This window comes from Carettochelys insculpta, chromosome 17, assembly GCF_033958435.1.
Source record: "Carettochelys insculpta isolate YL-2023 chromosome 17, ASM3395843v1, whole genome shotgun sequence".
Taxonomy (NCBI): Eukaryota; Metazoa; Chordata; order Testudines; family Carettochelyidae; genus Carettochelys; species Carettochelys insculpta.
In genome coordinates this window covers 14401556-14422595 of record NC_134153.1, presented here as the reverse complement: position 1 = coordinate 14422595, position 21040 = coordinate 14401556, and the positions used below count along the sequence as shown (strand labels likewise).

At 38.8% G+C, this 21040-nt stretch overlaps 1 protein-coding gene across 5 annotated transcripts in view; it reads left to right on the top strand.

Annotated features, from left to right (window-relative positions):
• SPO11 (SPO11 initiator of meiotic double strand breaks) overlaps nt 1-17936 on the top strand; it is a 63237-nt gene extending 45301 nt beyond the window's left edge. For 2 of the 5 annotated variants that reach the window (XM_075011487.1, XM_075011486.1), the window contains 11 exons: nt 836-924; nt 3216-3282; nt 3509-3617; nt 4188-4274; nt 8716-8752; nt 8981-9090; nt 11813-11912; nt 14874-14911; nt 16062-16138; nt 16367-16478; nt 17108-17936. In XM_075011487.1, the coding sequence (XP_074867588.1) occupies nt 861-924; nt 3216-3282; nt 3509-3617; nt 4188-4274; nt 8716-8752; nt 8981-9090; nt 11813-11912; nt 14874-14911; nt 16062-16138; nt 16367-16478; nt 17108-17227 (921 nt within the window). In that variant the 5' untranslated portion in view covers nt 836-860 and the 3' untranslated portion in view covers nt 17228-17936. The remainder of the gene's footprint in view (nt 1-835; nt 925-3215; nt 3283-3508; nt 3618-4187; nt 4275-8715; nt 8753-8980; nt 9091-11812; nt 11913-14873; nt 14912-16061; nt 16139-16366; nt 16479-17107) is intronic. The other 3 variants (XM_075011489.1, XM_075011488.1, XM_075011490.1) reach the window with 3 other exon arrangements.
• Nucleotides 17937-21040: the final 3104 nt, after the last annotated feature.

Below are 21040 nucleotides of genomic sequence, written 5' to 3'. Positions count from 1 at the left end.
ACTTAAGCAAACCTCTTAAACTGCGGCTCCATTGCATTACGCTTTTGGAAGCAGAATGCAAATGAGCAAGACCGAAAATGCAAATGAAGCATTGATTTACCTATCATATGCCTCATTTGCATAATCTCACACAATCACACTTCCGGATGAGGCTTTTCCAGAAGCAAAAACAGTCATGTACACAGGGTTCCTTTGAAAACAAACCCATTTTTGAAAGAACCCTCCTTCCTGAAACAAAATAGGAAGAAGGGTTCTTTTGAAAACTGGGTTTGTTTTTGAAGGAACCCCATCTAAATGTCTGTTTTTGCTTGAAGAAAAGCCTCTTCCGGAAGCTTGATTGCATGAGAATATGCAAACAAAGTACAAGATATGGAAATCCGTGCTTCATTTGTATTTTCAATCTCGCTCATTTGCATTCCGCTTCCAAAAGCAGAATGCAGTGTAGCCATAACCTTGCTGTTTTCAATCCGGAAACCAGCCAGGGGCTGATTCACCACACAATGCAATACAGAGCAATCTCAGAGGTGATTCTGGTATATGGGGATTGTTGGGAGACTCTTCCCCTTGGCCTGTCTCTGTGCTCCAGGAGGCAGGGAGGTATAGAAACAGCACAGTGGATCCCCAGATAGCTTGTAGCACTGGCTTTCCAAATGGTTTCAGTCACTCCATTTATGTTAATGTGGCACTTCATGGGTCCTGGAAACTGCTCTAGTAATCCTGATTGCAGCAACAGAAGCACAGTGTGAACTACCTGGCCTTAAATAAATAAATAAATAAAACTGTTCTTTCCCTTCATGAGCTTACATTTTTATTTTATTTGTTCACAAAATGTCAGGTTTAAAGATTCTGTGGGTCTACAGATGATATCTCATTACACCACAAGGAAAATAAAAAGTGACTGCCCTAAATCAGCACCTAAATTTGGTAAGCTAAAAATACAGCAATGGAGTTCTTTATCAGTTTTTTCTTTTGTTTTAGGTTTGTTTATCATACTTCAGTATTCTGTCTACTAAAGCACACTTTGGCTATGTCTACGAGGGCAAATTTCAAAATAACTTTGGCGGTTTCTAAATGATACAAAATACTATTTTGAAATAGCAGGTGCATTATTTCAATTCGGATAACCCTCATTTGCTGAAGAATAATGCCTATTTTGAAATAGGCCATAATGAGGTCCAGTAGCACTATTTCGAAAAAGTGCTATGGACCTGGAAATGCTATTTCAAAATAGCTGAATGAAACACTTTTGTGTTTTGGTTGTGATATTTCAAAGCAAGATATTTCAAAATTTTATTTCAAAATAAGCCTGTGGTGTAGATATTGTAGGCTTTGTGTCCTTAAAAGCATATTAATAAAATAAAACCCATATCTGTCTTCTAAGATTCAGTCTTCACTCAGCCTTTCCCACTTCTATTAAATTATAATGTTAATTGCAAGAGAAAGAGTTAATGATTATTATAGCATCTATTGGCCCTGTCTACACTGGCACAAAACTTTGAAATGGCCATTTGCATGACCATTTTGAAGATTCCTAGTGAGGTGCTGAAATGCATATTCAGTGCCTCATTAGCATGCCACTGGCTGCAGCTCTTCGAAATTGCTGCATTTGGCTGCTGCGTGGCTCATCCAGACGGGGGTCCTTTTTGAAAGGACCCTGCCAAGTCTGAAATCCCCTTATTCCTATCACCTCATAGGACGAGCCACGCAGCAGCGAAACGCAGCAATTTTGAAGAGCCGCAGCCGCAGCATGCTAATGAGGCACTGAATATGTATTTCAGCGCCTCATTAGTAATCTTCAAAATGGCCATTTGCATGTCTATTTCAAAGATTTCTCCTAGTGTAGTCGTAGCTATTAAGGGATTAATTTAGTAGAATTTCGTGTCTGTGGCTGACAGCCTATGCAAAATTCATGATGGATTCTCCAGATGCCCTTTCCCTAGGTTTATGAGAATAAAATTGAAAGATTACCTAAGCACATCCAGTTAGCATCCTATGTCCTAATTCACTGCTAAGGGCAGGTCTACACTACAGAGGAAGATTGAATTAAGGTATGCAATTCCAGCTATATTAATTACATGGTTGGAGTAGATACAGTTTAATTCAGGCTTCTGCACTGTCTCCACTAAGGGAGATTGACAGGAACATGTATTCCCTTCAACTTCCCTTACCCCTATGGGGGCAGGAGTACCAGTGCTGATGCAGGCACTGTGTAAATTCAATGTAGTGCACACTAAATCAAACTTTGGAAAATCGACTGCAGCAGGGTCGATCTTTGCTGTAGTGAAGATGTACACTTATTCTTTTTCTGCCTGACTGAATATTAATCATCAGAGAAATATTTTTAGGGGAATGCATGTCAAAGAGAGCACCTCTTTTTTTAAAAGCAAAGGTGATAGAGAAGGAGAGAGCTCTTCCTCGTGCTTCCGGAATCCAGTGTTCCAGGGAGGGGATGCATAAGGGGAGATGCACTTTCCCCATCTGTTGACTGGTGATTTAAGGTTTCAAAGTTACATAATGCTAGTCCCAAAGTCTATCAGACTCACAATTCACAATGGTGGTCCTGGCTGGAAGGAGAATGATTGTCTTCAGAGTCTGGACCAAAGAGAAATGAAGATCTCATTTGTATTTATCATGCACAGCATGGGAGTCTGGCTTTGATAGTAGGCCACATTTAGATCAAGATAAACAAATTTAGCATCTGTGGACATCTGCAGCTTTTATGATTACTGGATATCAGCTGGATCAGGAACCAAAATGTCAAGAGAGAAGGGTATCTGGAAATCACAGTGGAGAGAGAAACAGTTTTGAGTCAAGTTTTATTAATTTTTTATCACTTTCTTTAATAATTGTGCTGCCCATAATTGAGTTAACTAATCAAAAATCCACCCCATTCTGTGTTTACATTGGTACATTTTTAAACAAAGATTATGTGCCTAATTTGCTTATTCAGTTAAGACTACTGGTTCTGAGAATTTCTATGCACCATCATCCAGTTTACAGACACCTAAAAGGTAAACATATATGCAAGATAATGCACACACATTTATGCACACAATTTTGAAACTGGGGTACAAGCTACAATGGTTAAATTGTTAAAAATAATATCTAAGAGCCTATGATATTGTTTTTCATTTATAATACAATTTAGTTTATTTATTCGATAGCTTACTACTGGATACGTTTAAAATATTATTACAATGTATTTTATTTTCCAGCTCTAATTCTTAAAGTATTATCTGTAATCTATAAGATGGTGCAGGACAATACATATGCAACCAAAAGGTAATAGACTGCATTTCTCTAATTAAGAATCAAAAATCTATTTTAAAGAATTTTTTATGTATAAGAAATCTAGCTATTAAATTTGCTACCTACCATAACATTTTTCTATGTAAAATGTTTCAGACTGACTTTTCATGTTAATTATTCATGTTCTTTTACAATCTTAAAATCCTGTGATTCAATCAGTATTGTATTAAAATTAGTTTATAATATTTTATCTTGATAGAGATATATATTACAGTGATACACTACTATTTGGTAGACAAAGTGTTGTGGACAATATAGTCAATGACATTTCCTGCATGCTTAAGATATCTAGAAGAAGTCTACATATAGTAAGTAGTTTATTATTATTATTATTATTATTATTATTATTATTAAATCATATATATTGTATTATATGAACAACTGAAAAAGTAAGAAAAGGACTGGTAGGAAGTATGTATGTAGCAAATATTAAAATTGTAATTTTCTTAAATAAAAGATATTGTTTATTTAGCATTTTATAACACTTTCAGATACACTAAAGCTTGAGGTGAAATGCTGGCTTCATTGAAGTTGATGTGTATTTTGCCACTGAATTCAGTAAAGGAGGATTTCAGCCTTAGAATCTAAAACCTCAATTCAATAATTTGTGCTTAAGTGGTTTCCTGAGTTCAGTGTTTAACATGTATAACAGTGGAACATGGTATCCTTTCAAATTTTATATTTATTTACTGCCTTGAAATCTGTGACTTTTACCCTCTTAGTATGTATGTTTGCTCATGTAGGATGAATGAACTAAAAAAAAATCTGTATGTTTATGATGACGATGATAGCCCGTAAGAGCTTTTTTTCTTGTCAGAAGTCTTCTGTAGCTGACTTCATCTTTTCCTATCCAAAGTACACAAATTTTCCCTCCCCAGGTGTCTACAACAAAAGGTTGCATTGCTGGTAATTTAAGTTATACTGAGGAAGATGGCACAAAAGTGAATTGTACATGCACTGCAACGGTATGTTCAATAATATTAACATTTTATGTCTGTTTGTATGATTTCCTATATTTGTTGTGACCTAATTTATTAACATAGGTACATTTGTGCTTGTGGCAAACTTAGATGTTACTGTACTTTTAAACTCTTGCTACTTTCTGCAAACAGTACATACTCAAAAGGAATACAGCGAAAGTTATGCAGAGAAAGAACCGTAAAATCAGCACCTCCATATACTTTTGAATGTAATCTCTCTATGCTTTATATTCAGTAAATTTGGGGGTCAGCTATAGAATCCAATAGAATAACTTACCTCTTAGAAAGATCAAACTGGGCTCATATTGCCTTCCACTATGGAAATTCTGCAGAGGAAGACATTTAATTTGTGGTTGAGGCTCTCTGTGACATTGCTCTGCCCAAGCAGTGATCTGAATTTGAGTGTCCTGGGCACGTGAACATGGTCATGTGTGTTTCTGGCAGAGTTCGAGGAAAAAAATCTCTTTGCAGTATTCTCACCCTTTCCTCTGGGTGTACTTTTCCCTCCAATGGGCACGTCGCTATGATCTGTGTTAGTCAAAGTACATACAATAAAAGCCAGATATTCAGTGTCAGGAATTTATTTAAAGACCCAATTCTTTTCCCACTTACACAAGTTTTACACCAATGAAAACCTACAGAGTTCATTGGGGGCACTAGTGATTTCCATCAGTTCATATGAAAACATTCATCTCACTCATATCCAAGTATTGTGCCACATTATGGCTTATAACAATAGGGTCTCACGTATTATAAAGAGTTGTTCATAATTGTCCCATTTAGCTGCTACAGACATCAGAAAGATAGAGGCCTGCATGGACATAAAATTGATATCCACATCCACATCTACAAAAATATCCACATCCCTGGATATCCACAAATTTGCAGGGTTATACATAACAAAGGTTTGTATTGGCATACCTATCTGCAAAAATTAACCATAAATAATGTGCATCCACATCTGCAGCTGCAGATACCTAGGGATATAAAGTGGATATCTGCAGATTTTCAGGTCTTTGCAGAAAGGCTTCAGTCATCAACCTCATTCTAGTGTTGAGAAAACTGAGGTGAAGAGAAATTAAAGAGCCAGAATTTCAAGCTCCAACACCAATAGTTGGGCTCTGATTTTGAAAATCTGTGCACTACCTTAAGATCCCTAAATAGAAGCTCTGTTTTTTCAAGATGATACAGCAGTAAGAAAGTAAAGCAGACTACACATGAGTATCTGCAGACTTTTTTTTTTGCCAAGTTCTTCCGTTTCCTGCTATTTCATTCATATGTTTGCCAGACTGAGCTAAATCCAAATCTAAAATGTGAAATAAGCATTACCATATCTTAACTGATCTGTTACCAAAGAGTAATAAATTTAAAAAAAACCCTCCAAATAAAAGTTGTCAAAAGTAGGAGTTTGAAGGTCTTTTGTAAATATCTTTAACAAATGCTTAATTACATTTTAAAATCTGCTTTAAACTTGCAGTTTCACACATAATGGTTTTTCCTGCTGGTTAAAACACAAAAGAAAATGGAGAGCTGCATCTCTGTGTAGTGACTGTCTGATGGGTCATCCTGCATATAAGTAGGATCAGATGTTTTTGAAAGATACCTCATGGTAGTAATAGGATTCCTATACACCTTTGCTTCACAGCAGGTTGTAGAGGGTAGAGTATGTCTGCAAAGCAGGTAAAGGGCTTGTCTACAAAGGGGTTTTCTTCTGTGAAAAGCCCTTTGTTCCATAAGAAACCACCTTGAGTCCACAAAACTGAGCTCATTATTCAGGGGAGTATGATGGGTTAGACCACAGACATCCGCTTCAGGCATCCGCATCCCTCAGTCAAAGTTTCCACTAATCTTTTCCATCCATGTGCAGAATAAGTACTTTTATGGGCACTAAGACGTGCAAATTCTCTCACCAAAGAAGCATAAAACTTATCTGTGCATGGCATTTGAATTTCTTCTGAGCAGCAATCCAAGCACACAGCTTTGCAAGGATCACTGCCGCTGGTGTGCTGATCAAACCACTGATGCCCGGTTATCTGCCCTGTTAGGCCAGAGGCTCTGGTCTCTCCCAAACAAGGCATGGAATTGGAGTTACCATCTCCCCCACACGCTGCAGAGCAACACAGACCCTGAACCGGCTCAGCTCCAGGAGTGCTCAGCAATAAGGCTGTTGACAGCACCCAGGAGCCCAACCCCCACAAAAGGAACCAAAACCTTAAATAAATCCATCTTACCCTGCATAAAAGTGTTACACAGAGAAAGCTTATAATAGTGTCTGTCATCTTTATCCATGAACAAGAGATACATACATTGGTTGCTCCCCCACACCCCCAGGTAAAAATTATTTACACTGGGCTTAATGATCAACAGTTTTATTGAGTATAAAAAGTAGGATTTAAGAGGTTGCAAATGAAAACAGACAAATCAAACTAAGTTACTGAGTTAAAATAAACAAAAGACACTAGCAAAACAAAACAGCAGAAATCTCAGTCTCATCTGCTACACTTACCTACATGCCTCCAGCTTCCATCTAGCACACACCACATGATCCATCATTTATAGTCAAGCCCTTAGATACAATCGCATCCGCTCTGATCCTACTGACAGAGACCGAAAACTTCAAGACCTCTACCATGCATTTATAAAACTTAATTGCCCTCTGAGAGAAGTAACAAAACAGGTTGACAGGATCAGATGAATACCCAGAAACCAGCTACTTCAAGATAGGCCCCAGAAGATCAATAACAGAACACCTCTTCTCATCACCTATAGCCCCAACTCAAACCACTGCAAAGCATCATTAAAAACCTACAACCTATTCTAGATCATGAAGCTACACTCCAGAAGGCCCTAGGTGACAGGCCTGTCCTCTCCTATAGACAACTTCCTAACCTAAGATTCTCACTAGCAATCACAGGTTACACCACAGTAATACTAATCCTGGAACTTCTCCTTGCAACAAACCCTGCTGCCAATTTTGTTCACACCTTTATTCTGGGGATACCATCGCTGAACCTAACGATGTTACTTACAAGATCAAGGGCACATTCTCATGAACTTTGAGCAACATTATATATACCATTATATGCCAACAATGCCCTGCCACTATGTTCATTGGACAGACTGGACAAAACCTTCACCAAAGAATAAATGGGCACAGAGCAGACATCAGGTTTCTCAATATACATAAGCCGGTCAGTGAACACGTCAGTGGAGTGGGTCATTCTGTTAAAGACCTGAGGATCTGTGTTCTAGAACAAAGAGAATTTCAAAACCAATTATAGTGAGAAAGTTGTGTATTGGAATTCATATTCAAATTTGACACATTAACACGTATTCACAGAGACATCAATTACCTCATGCATTACAAGGCCTGCTTCCTTTCCTTTGATGCTTGTAATTATCTCAGGCAGGACACTTAATGTCCCCCAGTCTCTGCCACCTACTTCAGTCCTAGGTACTTGATTTGTCAGTTTTTACTGCAAAAAAAAAATGTTTTTTTAGTCCTCTGTACTTATAAATGTCAGTCTGTATTGGAAATGAGATTGATCTGATGAAGTAGGTCTGTCCCACGAAAGCTCATCACTGAATAAATCATTTTGTTAGTCTTTAAAGTGCTATATTTCTGCTGTTTTGTATTGTTGGAGTACAGACTAACATGGCTACCTCTGTTACTAAAAGACACTAGCTACTTCTAATACACTAAGAAAATTCTTACCCCAAACTTCTGTTCTTATCTCAGGTCACAGCTGATTTTTTTTCTGAACCAGGCACAGCAGATTTGCTTTTATCCTTTTCCAACAGTTCCTTGTTTCCAGGTCTCTTCATATATACCCTCTTAGGTGGGGAGGCAATTTCAAAAGCCAGCTGAAAACAAAAGACCGAGTTCTTTACATTCCTTAAATAGACTTTTCCCCAGGTGGGAATTCTTTGTTTAGTCTCCTTATCCACATGGAAAAATACTAGATTCAAAATGGATCCCTGTGCCAGATGGCATGGTCACATGTCTGTCTTGGACCAACTTCAGTTTGGGCTAAACTATTGGTTCAAGTATTGAGTCAGTAAGTTCCTAAAATATCACTAATAGCCTTCATTAGCACATTTAGAATTGAAAACAGATTCATATTTCATATTTCTAACCTCACATACAAGAATAATACATGGATAAAAATAGGATATACAATTTCAACAGATTGTCTTATGAATATAAATGTGCACAACTTGAAGATGTTTTGTGTTATGTAACATATGTAACACATAATTTTTAAAATTACAATCTTCATAAAGTATGGCAGATGAGACAGCCTGTGTTGTATATAAAAAATGAATGGTGGGTTAGGATGTAATTTTGACCTTCATTACCTAATGTAATTTTAAAATACATCACCTTCTCTATTTAAAACAATTACTTTAATTTTTGTTGTTTTAGGCAGTCTTTGTGCCATCTAATGTTCAAGGAATTAGAAGTATCCTTTAAGCAAAAGTCTAGTTATAGATTTTAAAAAATAGTATAAACAAAGAATATTCCAAGTTAAACAATGTTTTTATATTTTTTCTCTATTTCTTGGCTCTGAAACTGAGTTATGAGCACTGCCTTTGGCTTGAAAACACATATGTTAGAGCATTTGTTTTTTAGTTAATGTAACAGAATGCCACAAATTTCATTTTACATGTAATAAGCCTTAATATCAAAGATGTGATAACAGATGCAAAATTTATCCTAATTGTAGAAAAAGATGCAACCTTTCAGAGACTCCTGGATGATGACTTCTGCAATAAATTGTGTCCTTGTATAATGATTACGGTATGCATCTGACATTTCACATTGCGCTTTTACAACTAGGAATTTTCATAATATAGTAACAATGTGGTAATTTTCAAAAATATCATTGCATATACTAAAATTAAGGTAAGACATGTTTAACTCCCAACATTTTCCTCCATTTTTATTAACATAGAACCACAAAAATGGAGAAAAATAGAATCATGTTTAAGACTAAAGTGCATTTTTGTTCTTATACATATTTACATATACACATTTTGTAATCTTCTTTTCCAGAACAGTCAAATAAGGTTGTAATTAGTACACTTAATTCTGCAGTATAACAGAATGGAATGTGGACTATGTAGTTTAGTATTTTTTAAAAACATGCAAGCAACCTATAACACCATATACTGTGTTTTTAAAAAGTATTACAGTTGATCAAATTAATAATTCATGGATTAAGGCTTTTTGAGACTGCACAAATCCATCTATTCTCAGAGTGACAGAGTACTGGAATAATAATGAATAATAATAATTGTGACAATTTTGATATGGTGTTATAATTATGAGGGTTAGCCAGCAGTCTGGGAGTAAAAGGGTTAACCTCCTTAGCCAGGTGGGGTTGGCCTATAGGAATGTAGGTAAGAATTGAATTTTGGCTTCTTCCTCTTCTGTTCTCTGTCCTTTCTTTCTCCAGCCATGAGGGAGAAAGACACAGAATATCTCCCTCCAAGAACAGGCCCTCCAATCTTTTGTAAGTAGGGTAAAGTTTAGATAGATCCATTAGGCTTTATTGTTTTATGGTTTGGGAAGTAGGGTCTGATGTCTGTGCACTTTTTAGAAATGTTCTTTTACTCTTCTTGTAACTAAGTTCTAGGCCCATGGTGGAAACTTTCCCATGTGTTTTACTTTGTGACTCTTCCATTTAGTCATGAGGCTTGCAACACGAATATTGTTGTAATAATAAAAGGTTTTTTTTTTCTTTTTATTAACTTGGTATTGGTTAACGTTTGTGTCCTGGTTTTTACTTTTGGGGCTGAGATTTCCCAAGTAGTCTCTCCCTGGTTTCCTTATTATTACTTGGGTGGTGGCAGTGAATTTTATCCCCAAAAGCTAAGTTTTTTAGGATTTTGGGGGGGAAGTTTATACCAAAACCTGGTAAATAAGGTTTTGGAGGTGCTTTTGCTGGCCCCCACTTCTGCATTTATCTTGGCATTTATTTAGGCCATGGCTCCTTCCCCACTCTAGCAACATAAATGCAGAAGTGGGGGCCAGCAAAAGCACCTCCAAAACCTTATTTACCAGGTTTTGGTATAAACTTCCCCCCCAAAATCCTAAAAAACTTAGCTTTTGGGGATAAAATTCACTGCCACCACCCAAGTAATAATAAGGAAACCAGGGAGAGACTACTTGGGAAATCTCAGCCCCAAAAGTAAAAACCAGGACACAAACATTAACCAATACCAAGTTAATAAAAAGAAAAAAAAACCCTTTTATTATTACAACAATATTCGTGTTGCAAGCCTCATGACTAAATGGAAGAGTCACAAAGTAAAACACATGGGAAAGTTTCCACCATGGGCCTAGAACTTAGTTACAAGAAGAGTAAAAGAACATTTCTAAAAAGTGCACAGACATCAGACCCTACTTCCCAAACCATAAAACAATAAAGCCTAATGGATCTATCTAAACTTTACCCTACTTACAAAAGATTGGAGGGCCTGTTCTTGGAGGGAGATATTCTGTGTCTTTCTCCCTCATGGCTGGAAAGAAGAAGAAAAAAAGAACAAAGAACAAAAGAGGGAGAAGCCAAAATTCAATTCTTACCTACATTCCTATAGGCCAACCCCACCTGGCTAAGGAGGTTAACCCTTTTACTCCCAGACTGCTGGTTAACCCTCATGATTTTAACATATGGTCTTAAATACATTTTAAAAAAAAAGATTAAGAACACTAAAAAAGCTTGACTCAAAAAGCTATAGTATAAAATCAAGTACAGAGTATGTCCCCTGAAATCAAATCATTCAGAAGGTAGGTAACAGTAGCTGTTGCTGAGGCTTTTTTTGTTTGTTTCTTTGAGGTTTTTCTTGGGTTTATAATGAAAGAACAAAGGTAAAAATTCTGGCTACTATAAGGAACATAGTTTACTGCACTCCCACCACTCAGAAACACGCACATTGATACAACTTTTGCAGTATATGTACAGTACATGTGCCCTAATCCAGCCACCCTACGTCTACGTCTACACGTGCCCCAAACTTCGAAATGGCCACGCAAATGGCCATTTCGAAGTTTACTAATGAAGCGCTGAAATACATATTCAGCGCTTCATTAGCATGTGGGTGGCAGCAGGACTTCGAAATTGACGCGGCTCGCCACCACACTTCTCGTCCAGACGGGGCTCCTTTTCGTGGCCATTTCGAAGTTTGGGGCTCGTGTAGACATGGCCTACATGTTCTTTTTATGCCATTAAAATGAGAGAGCACAGGTTTTTGTATAGTGGGCATGGCTTAATACAGACATCTATTTATGCGTGGTTGCAAACCTGTTACCCCTTTCTTCCCCCTCCTACAACCATGATGCCTATAATACAAGACATCTGCCATACTGGTTTGTACTGTCCTAGGAGCGAGAATAGGGGCAACCATCTTTACCTCATACAATAACTGCAGGACAAAAATTCCTATCTAAGTATTCCTGTCTAGCCAGACTTTGTTTTATGTAATTCCAAAACTTATGATTTTATTTTATGTGCCCTTAGGGAAAAGGAGTACCAGATCTGAACACAAGACTTCTAGTCAGAAAGTTGTGGGATACATGTCATATTCCTATTTTCACTCTCATGGATGCAGATCCACATGGTAATTGCATACTAACTGTGGAACAGAACCCTATTTATTTAACTTTTAAGAGCAGAGCTCAAGGTCTGAGAATGTGAATAGAGGTTCTCCAATAAAACAGGACTTTCTCAAACCAACCAGAATGTCTGCAGGAATACTGAGGAGTTCTATCACATCTACACAGACCTTCCTCCAAGATTAAATCAGAAGTGGGGCATCCATCACCTTCTGAAGTGATTAACACAGCTGTTGGCTTTAGGCAAGCAGGGCCATTCCTCTGTCTAGGAGCAGCAGGGACATGTCACTGGTTCAGAGAGTCACACAGAGTCAGGTACGAAGCCTGCTGGCCCGATACCAAATAGACTATAATCCAGACTTCCTAAAATCAGAAATACTCGTTTATTGAGCTTTCTGACTGGTGAACTGCTGGGTACAACCATCAATTTTAGTCTAGAATGGTAGTTGTGCTTTTTAATGCAGGACCACTTAGAGCTACCAATAGTGACTCATTTCAGAATAGCAACGAAGGGTCCTGTGGCACCTTATAGACTAACAGAAAAGTTTTGAGCATGAGCTTTCATGAGCGCAGACTCACTTCATCACGAAAGCTCATGCTCAAAACTTTTCTGTTAGTCTATAAGGTGCCACAGGACCCTTCGTTGCTGTTACAGATCCAGACTAACACGGCTACGCCTCCGATACTTGACACCATGCAAGTCATTTCAGAATGGTTCTTTTGGCATTGTTCCATTGGAAAAAGCAAAACCAGGAAATATTTTAAAATATCATAACTTTGTTTTGTTCTAATAGACAAACAGGTATATATTGCAGGGCTAATCCTAAAGTCGCAACTCATTCAAAATTCCCATTGACTCCAATGGGACTTTTGTCAAATTAACACCTACTGGATTAAGCCCTAAGAAGGTAGTATGATACACCTTATTGTCTTCTATAGCAAAAATTTGAATTCTGAATATAGATTTGCTCACAAGTTTATAACTTTTTTGCTGATAAAAAATGAATGGGTTTTTTTTTCTCTAAATTTTCACTACGCTTTGATAGAATCATTGTGGACAATGACATTTTGCTTCTTCACTTCTACAAGGAATACTGGGGATGGAGCATGAGGAATTACTACAGTTGCCCAACAGATGCTTTGAAGTCTTTCTCCCAACATCAACATGGCAGGGAGGAGTGTCAGACCTAGTGGATGACAGAATCTGTACTGTCTCCATATTTCTATTACAATGATGTCAGGGAGAGAAACTATGAAGCTGAGAGCTGGTGGATGGTAACTCATTGCTGGAGTGGGAAGCAAGGCTTACAGAGCTTTCCTCTGATGATTCAACTGCAGAACATTACTTTTTCATGGGCTTGTCTACACTACCTCCCTACTTCGAAGTGAGGATGGTAAGTAGGGTGTTGGGAATTTATTAATGAAGTGCTGTGGTGCATATGCAGCACTTTATTAACCAAATTCCAGCCCGCCGCAACTCTGAAGTGTTAAACTTCAAAGTGCTGGTTCCCGTGTAGCCACGGCTCATCTGCCGGTACTTCAAAGTGCCTGGGTAACTTCGAAGTCCCTTTACTCCTCAAAATTTTGAGGAGTAAAGGGACTTCGAAGTTATCCAGGCAAGTAAGGGAAGATCTACTCTTAAAATGCTGCATCAGTTCCCAGTAGTAGAGGCAGGTTGCAGAACCTGCCCCTGACCAGCCAGCTTCATCCCAGGTCTTGGCGTAACCCTGGCTGAGCTCTTTGACTTTGCTCTGGACCTGCTACTTGATCCAGACAGGCTGTTCCTGGGCAGCCAGTCTGGTGGTGAGGCAGGCGAAGGCGGCTGGATTCTGCTGCTTGCCACCCATGTCTCTCAGGACCTCCTCCTCCTTCCATAGTCCTAGGAGGTCCCAGAGCTCTGACTCCATCCAGGATGGTGCCTTTTTTCCGGGGCTGGCCAGGCTCCTGCGAGCCCTGTAAGGGCTCTGATGGGAGGCCCTGAGGATTCTGAGTCGGCTGGCTGCCTGCTATGTTGCTCTGATGCTCTTTGGGGTGGATGTGAGGGAGTGAGCTGCTGCAAGCAGCTCATGGCTTTGCTGCCAGCATGTTCTCAGCTTCCTGCCATAGGTTTTCTGGGTCCGTGCGGCTTTAAAGACAGCCAGACGCTGAGACCATAGAGCCGTGTTGGCCAGGGCACCTCTGTACCCCAGCTGGCCAGCACCATGGCAGACTTCTCTTTCAAAAGAGCAGCCCATGGAGTGTCGATACTCATTTTCTTTCAGAGAAGTGCTTTCAAAAGTGGCACAGTGTTCTTTCAGTTTCCTTTAGAAAGAGTGAGTTTTGTGTGTAGATGCTCTGCAGGCTATTGTGAAAGAAGGCCAGATTTTCTAAATGTACTTGCTAGTACAAGCACGGTTTATCTGAACAATTAGTACATAAAATCATTAAATATTGTTGAGACTATATAATTAAAAGTGAAAATTTAGAATAATGTATTAAACCACCAATGTTGAATTTTATTAAGTTGCTATAGGACAAAGTAAGAGATATAAGGGACAGAGATGATCATAGAATCATAGAAGAGTAGGACTGGAAGGGACCTCGAGAGGCCATCGAGTCCAGCCCCCTGCCCTCATGGCAGGACCAAGCATTTTCTAGACCATCCCTGAAAGCCATCTATCTAACCTCTTCTTATGATAAAATACATAAAGAAGCAAGATTACTTTTGTATGATGCTTATGCATAACTGGTATGTACTATTAAAATTCATTGAGGTAAGAGTCAGTTCTTCAAAATGTTGATTGTATAACTTTTGACAATATGCTGCAACTCTAATTGTAAAACAATAAAGGGCCCAATTTATGAGTTCAGTTTTACAGCAATGTAACTCAAAAATGCTTACACAAGCGTGAAATTGAAGTAACACAATGGTGAATAATGCCAAAAAATGAAGACAAAAGTATGACATTTGGTTTTCTGTAAATTAGGTATAGAAATAATGTGCATCTACAAGTATGGATCTGTGGTAAGTATACTTGTGTTTTCCACTTCATATCTGAGCCATTATTTTGTCTTCCAATCTTGTAACTACAATGTAATAATTGTTCAAGTCTCATTAGGATGGCTGCTTTTTTCTTTTTTGTTTTGTTTTAATACTAAGAAACAACTTTTGGGTTGAGGGTGCTTTTTTAAAAAAACAACTTTGTCAGTTGCAGAAAGTTGACTTTTGCTGCAACAAAAAGAAATTGTCATAAAGGCAGATTTTTCATTTTAAAAAAATCTGACAAAATGTGAAGTTTTGCTTGCTATACAAAATTGTCCATATTATTATTAGGTACTATTTATGGTATAGTAGTGCTAAGGGGCCCCAACTGAGATCTGTGCTGCATTTTTCTAGACAATGTACTCCATATAGCAAGGCATAGTCCTTGCCCGAATGAGAGCTTACAGCCTGTATAGAAAAAATGGATATAGAATGGAAGGAGGACATATAACATAATTTTATAGTCTGTTATGTTCCAGGATTATGACTTGCTTTTATTATTAGTCTTATTATTATGAGGAGGAGGAAGAAGAGGACGAGGAGATATTGTTGGGAAGTGGTTACCTAAAAAATAGAGAGAAAGGAAAGGAAAAGGCACAACATACTGCAAGAAGAGGGGATAAGAAAGTAGAGAAGAGAGGGAGGAAGTGTATGGAGGGTAAGTGGAATTAGGCTAAGACAACACTGAGAGAGGAGATGGAAATGAATTGGACAGAAAATCAGCAGGGGGAGAGAATGTCCACATAAAAACTATCGGGTCATCTGATAAGGTCATCAGTGTCCAAATAAATGCTACAACTGCCTGCTTCCAGCCGACTTTAGTTTCTCACTGGTTCTACTTAAGCTCTCATGGATGAGGGGGCAGAGTGTTGTCTGCACAGTTCTCTGGGCAAGAAGGTGCAGGAAGTGGATCCAACTGGATTTTAATTTTAATTTCTCACCTTTTCCTCCCTGTATTGTGGTTTATCTACTGCAGCCTCTTGTCTCAACTTCTGCAAGCCTGAGTTTCATAAATAATTTCACTTTACAAAACTTGAGCTGACTTAAAAAACATAAGTATTTTTCTCAAAGACAAGCAGAAATAATACAGATTGAAGACACTGAACATAATAAATGACATTTCCTATTGTAGTCAATGTCTTTTGAAGCCCATCATCTCACAGTTCCAGCGATAAGATGGCTTGGTCTCCTTCCTTCTGATATTGAAAGGTTAGTTATTTTCTACAAGCATAATTATCTTTCTCACACAAAAAGGAAAATGTAAGATTGCCTGTTCAAATTCACAAAAGAAAATACTATTAACTGTTGATTATACTGTCAGTACAATTGTTGTTATTTTTGCAGAGCATTTTGATAGTTGGAAATAGAAATTCAAGGTGGAAACAATGTGTAGTTTAAAAATATTAAGCCGGCTAAAATTTTTATCTGCTTCCTCAGATTAAATATACCCAAAGATGCTTTGATTCCACTTACTAAACAAGATCAAAATAAACTTTCCAGTATGCAAAAGAGACCTTATGTGGCTTGCCAACCATTGTGGAAAAAAGAAGTATGTAAAAATTTATGATATTTTCTGTTTCTTAATCCCTAAGGAACAAATCCCATTCATCCCATATTGTCCTCACCCTAGTTATGGTATGCTGTGCAGGTTCTTCTGCACTCTAATCAGGATTGAGAGCCATATAGGCAGTATCTCTACCAACGGGCCTCATAGTTTCCCCCCCCACCCCTCCCAAAACACAGAACTAGCCTCCAGGCAGGCTTTGCTGCCATTGTCCATCTGCTGATCATATGTTATTAGGGGGTTTAACTACAGCTCTGAATATCACAGAATAAATTACAGCTCTTGAAGAGGGGGAATTGCTATGTGGAGCAATTATTTAACCTCCACCTACACCTTTGGCTTGGGCTGAATATTTTTAGAACACAAATCATAGTTCATGCAGAAAAAAACATCCAATGGTTACACGGTGGAAAAACATAATGCAGTCTCCCCTTCTGTTTACAGTCCCCTGTGGTATGACTTGTTATGATTTTTGCAACTATGTGCTGCACAATAGAGAGTGCATCTCCTTATGAAAATACTAATACAATCTTACATAATTTAAACATTTAATTACCTCACCTTATGGGTCAAGCCTTTCACAACAGTACATTAACCTGCACTTTTTTTTTCAGATGGAAATTATGGCAGCATCTAGAATGAAGGCTGAAATTCAAGCTTTGACATCTCTTTCATCAGATTATCTTTCTAGAGTCTATTTGCCAAACAAATTGCATTTTGGTGGATGGATATAAATATTTGTTTGCACATCAAATGTTTCCTGATGTGGATTTGTTTTTGAGCTATGTAAGCCATTATTTACAAAAAATTACATACAATTGCATTATTTCTAGTATTGTTCTAAATATTTAGTAAAATGGTGTAGCCATTGTTTCAGCATCTTGTTTAAATTTTTTAGTATCTATGGTTTAATTTCTTTGCATTTGATTGCTTTTCCACTAGTGTGCCATACGGACATGAAAACAGTTTAAATATAATTTTTCCTGTCCATTGTGACTACAGTATATAACTGTAACAACTCCAGCTGTAAAAATATTATCCTTAAAAAAGATATTTATTTATTTTGGGGGCAGAAATTTGTGTCAGAGTTAATTCACAGTCTACTTTAAAGCACAAACTGTGTCTGTCTTGTGATGTTTTACTTTTGAACATGGTATTTTGTGTTCCTTATAAATGAATCCATAACAAATGTGCTTAGCAGTCAGATAAGAGTGATTTTCCAACTATCAGTTCCATAATCCCAAAGTCAGATCAAAAGTCATTCTTACAACAATAATAAGCCTTTGAAAGCCAAATTATCCCCTCAGTTAGTATACACCCACTGCAATGTATATGTGAACAAACATTTTTTACTGGTTAGAATTTAGTATTCATGTTGATAATGATACATAGAATACATAGAGCTCTGTCAGTTCTGTTGTTGCTAAAATGCTGACAAGAATAAAAAGCAGCAGTGACAGAAAACATGTTTTAAGTAATTATCTGCACTGGACAGGGAAAGATGGAAAGAAACAGTGGTGGTGGCGTCGGACATCAACAGGTGGTGAGCCCATGGTTGTTCATGATGATGAATGCAGAGTGTCTTACTAGAAGCTTTTCTAAAACGTGTGCTCTAGGAATTTGGAGAGGGGAAATTCTGTGGTTTGGGTTATATGGAAGATCAGGTTAAATTATCACAGTGATCCCTTCTGTCCTTGGAATCTATAAATTTATGAAAAGGGAGGTGTTGTTTTACACTTTTCACAGAACTGCAATTTAAGGTACAGTAACGTCAAATTAGCACCTGACAAAGAACATCTGTATCACTTTCTTTTATTTTAAATAATACATCATTGCCTATATAATAGAAGCTCCATTATCCCGCATCCTTGGGAAACCCTATTTTCCACTTAGTCAAGGGCCCTGCTCTTCTGGCCCTAACCAGTGGGGTGATGACCCACTGCAGCTGGCCCCAAGGCAGCTGGCAACCAGCCCTAGCAGGGCAGCCAGTCCCAGCCAGAAAGCAGCCCCACAGCACCCAGAAGCTGGCCACGGGCCCCATATGCTGGTTAACAGAATGTGCCAGTTATTCCAGTGACCGACAACATTGCTTTTAATGCACATTTAAAAGAAAACCCCAATGGGCTGCAGGTTGCCTACCACTTGTCTACACACTGTGCTATGTCTACACTAGAGGGATTTGCCGACAAAATGCCAATCCAGGAAGCGTCGACAGGTGTTCTGTCAACAGTGAATTGACAGAACACAGCACTTTAGTTGACAGTGTTATCCCACTCCCCACAAGGCATAATGTGTCTGTTGAGAGAGCTCTTTCAACAGAAAGCGGGTCTGGATGTTCTGCAGGGGGCCCTCGGTCAACAGGGCTTCTGGGACTTCGGGCAGCCTTGTCTGTTGTGCTTCCAGTTGACCATTTTGTTGAGAGAGTAGCTGGATGGTCCGGCCGCTCTCTGTCAACAGAGTGGATTGCTCTTGCAATCCACTTGGCAGTTTGGCCAGTCTGTCAACAGACGTTTTGTTGGAAGATATCTTCTGACAAAAACTGTCGACAAATTGCTGAAATCTAGATATTGCCTACCAGTACATGAGACTCCTGACTTACACAATTTTGACTTATGCATTCCTTTCAATAACGTGAGAGGAAATCATGAGTGGTGGGGTAGCTGGGAACCAGGCAGCAGCCTAGCTCCTGGCTCCCCTCCACTTGTAGGAGCTGGGAAATGCACTGGTCAGTCCCTTGTCTCTAATGAGTGGACAGGAGCCAGAAAACTGACCAGTGCTGTTGTGCTGGTCAGTTGCCTGGCTCCCAGGAGTGGAGGGCAGCTGGGAGCTAGGTGCCGCCCTGCTGGACAGTTTCCTAGCTCCCCATCACTTCTGGGAGCCAGGAAACTGACCAGAGATGCTGTGCCTGCTCTGGGCTCCCCACCGCTCACAGGAGCAGGGAGCCAGGCATAGTCAGGACTAGGGGACCTAAAGGTGGCAGATCTCCTCCCCACCAAGTCCCAACTTACGCAAAATGTGACTTGCACATGGTTGCCCAGGAATACAACCTATGTATAAGTCAGGGGTCTACTGTATAGCTGATCTTTGGTAGCAAGGAGATCTCTCCTGCCAACAAAATAAAACCACCCAAAAGACCGGCAGTATCTTTGTTGGTGGGAGAGCCTCTCCACATTGACAAGTGTTGTCTACCCTAGTGCTTTTTGTCGGTAAAACTTTTGTTGGTCAGGGTGTGGTTTTTTTCACACCCTTCACCCTCAAAAGTTTTCTGGACCAAAATGCAGTGTAGACGTAGCCTTTAGGCACATACCTAAAGTTAAGCTCATGCTCACAGTTAAGGATGTAAGCACTGCATGTTCATGGTTCAGAAGTGGTTTAAATTTTTTAAAAGTTTATCCATTCACCTTCAAGAAGTTGTAGACAATGTATCACCTAAGGCTACAGGACAATTCTTTGATAAGTATTCCTCATCACACTGTCAACTGTAACTGAATTTTGAGCTTTCATATTTCAAATTCAGAAAATAATGTCACATTTTCAGGTCACTATGCTAGTTACTATCAGCTGTAGTCTGTGCCCTGATTTGGTGATTTATTTTTGTGAGCACAAGATAATAGGAAGCTTGAACTGAATAATTTTTATAATTAAATTTCCATTTTTCACTAGCTATTAACTTACGTGGCACATTTCTAGCCCTTTATTGATCTATTTCATTACAACCCAATTGGTCCTGTTACACTGCCCTCCGCAGTACAGTAAACTCTTGTTTAACCCATATTCAAGTAACCGGCAATCTCAAATAATCAGCATAACTCAGAGCCAAGTAGCTCTGGTCATAGAAGGTGGGGGGAACGCAGAAGGAGCAGAGGAGCTTGCTGGCTGCTCTCACAAGCAGCCAGCTCCTGTGTTCTTTTGGTCCCTGTCCTCTGGTGATGGCTACAAGATACATTGTAATGAGCTGGCCGCAATAAAATCTCATTGGTTTAGTTGGCAGTGACTCTCCTAGAGGGACATTTAGATGGTAACTGACAAACCTCAGGTCTTGGCATCCTGTTCCCTAATGAAATTAAAAGCAGTTATTCTTAGTCTAGCTTCATTAATCATGTAGTTACCTAATAATTTAAACAGGTAACGAACACTACCTCTCTCTGAACCACGTCTGCCTGCTTCCAGAATGGATTTCACAGCAAGCTGCTTGCTCTTAAAGGAGAATAGTAATTGAGAGGTAGCTGTGTTAGTCTCAATCCTAACAAAACAAAAAAGCAGTCATGTAGCAATTTAAAGACTAGCAAAATAATTTATTAGGTGATGAGCTTTTGTGGGGCCCATCCACTTCTTCAGAGCTGGATATATTTGGGAGAGAGGAATCCGGCTCAGCACTACCCTGCATCCCTCCCTGTGGCGTGCGAGTGTGTAACCCACACACCTATGTGTGATTGTCTCATGTAGTGGAACCTAGGCCACTTCACAGAGAAAGAATAAGTGTACAGTAGGGTCTCATGGTTTGTGAACTTAATGGTCATAAATTCCATTATTTGCGAGTGGCCACT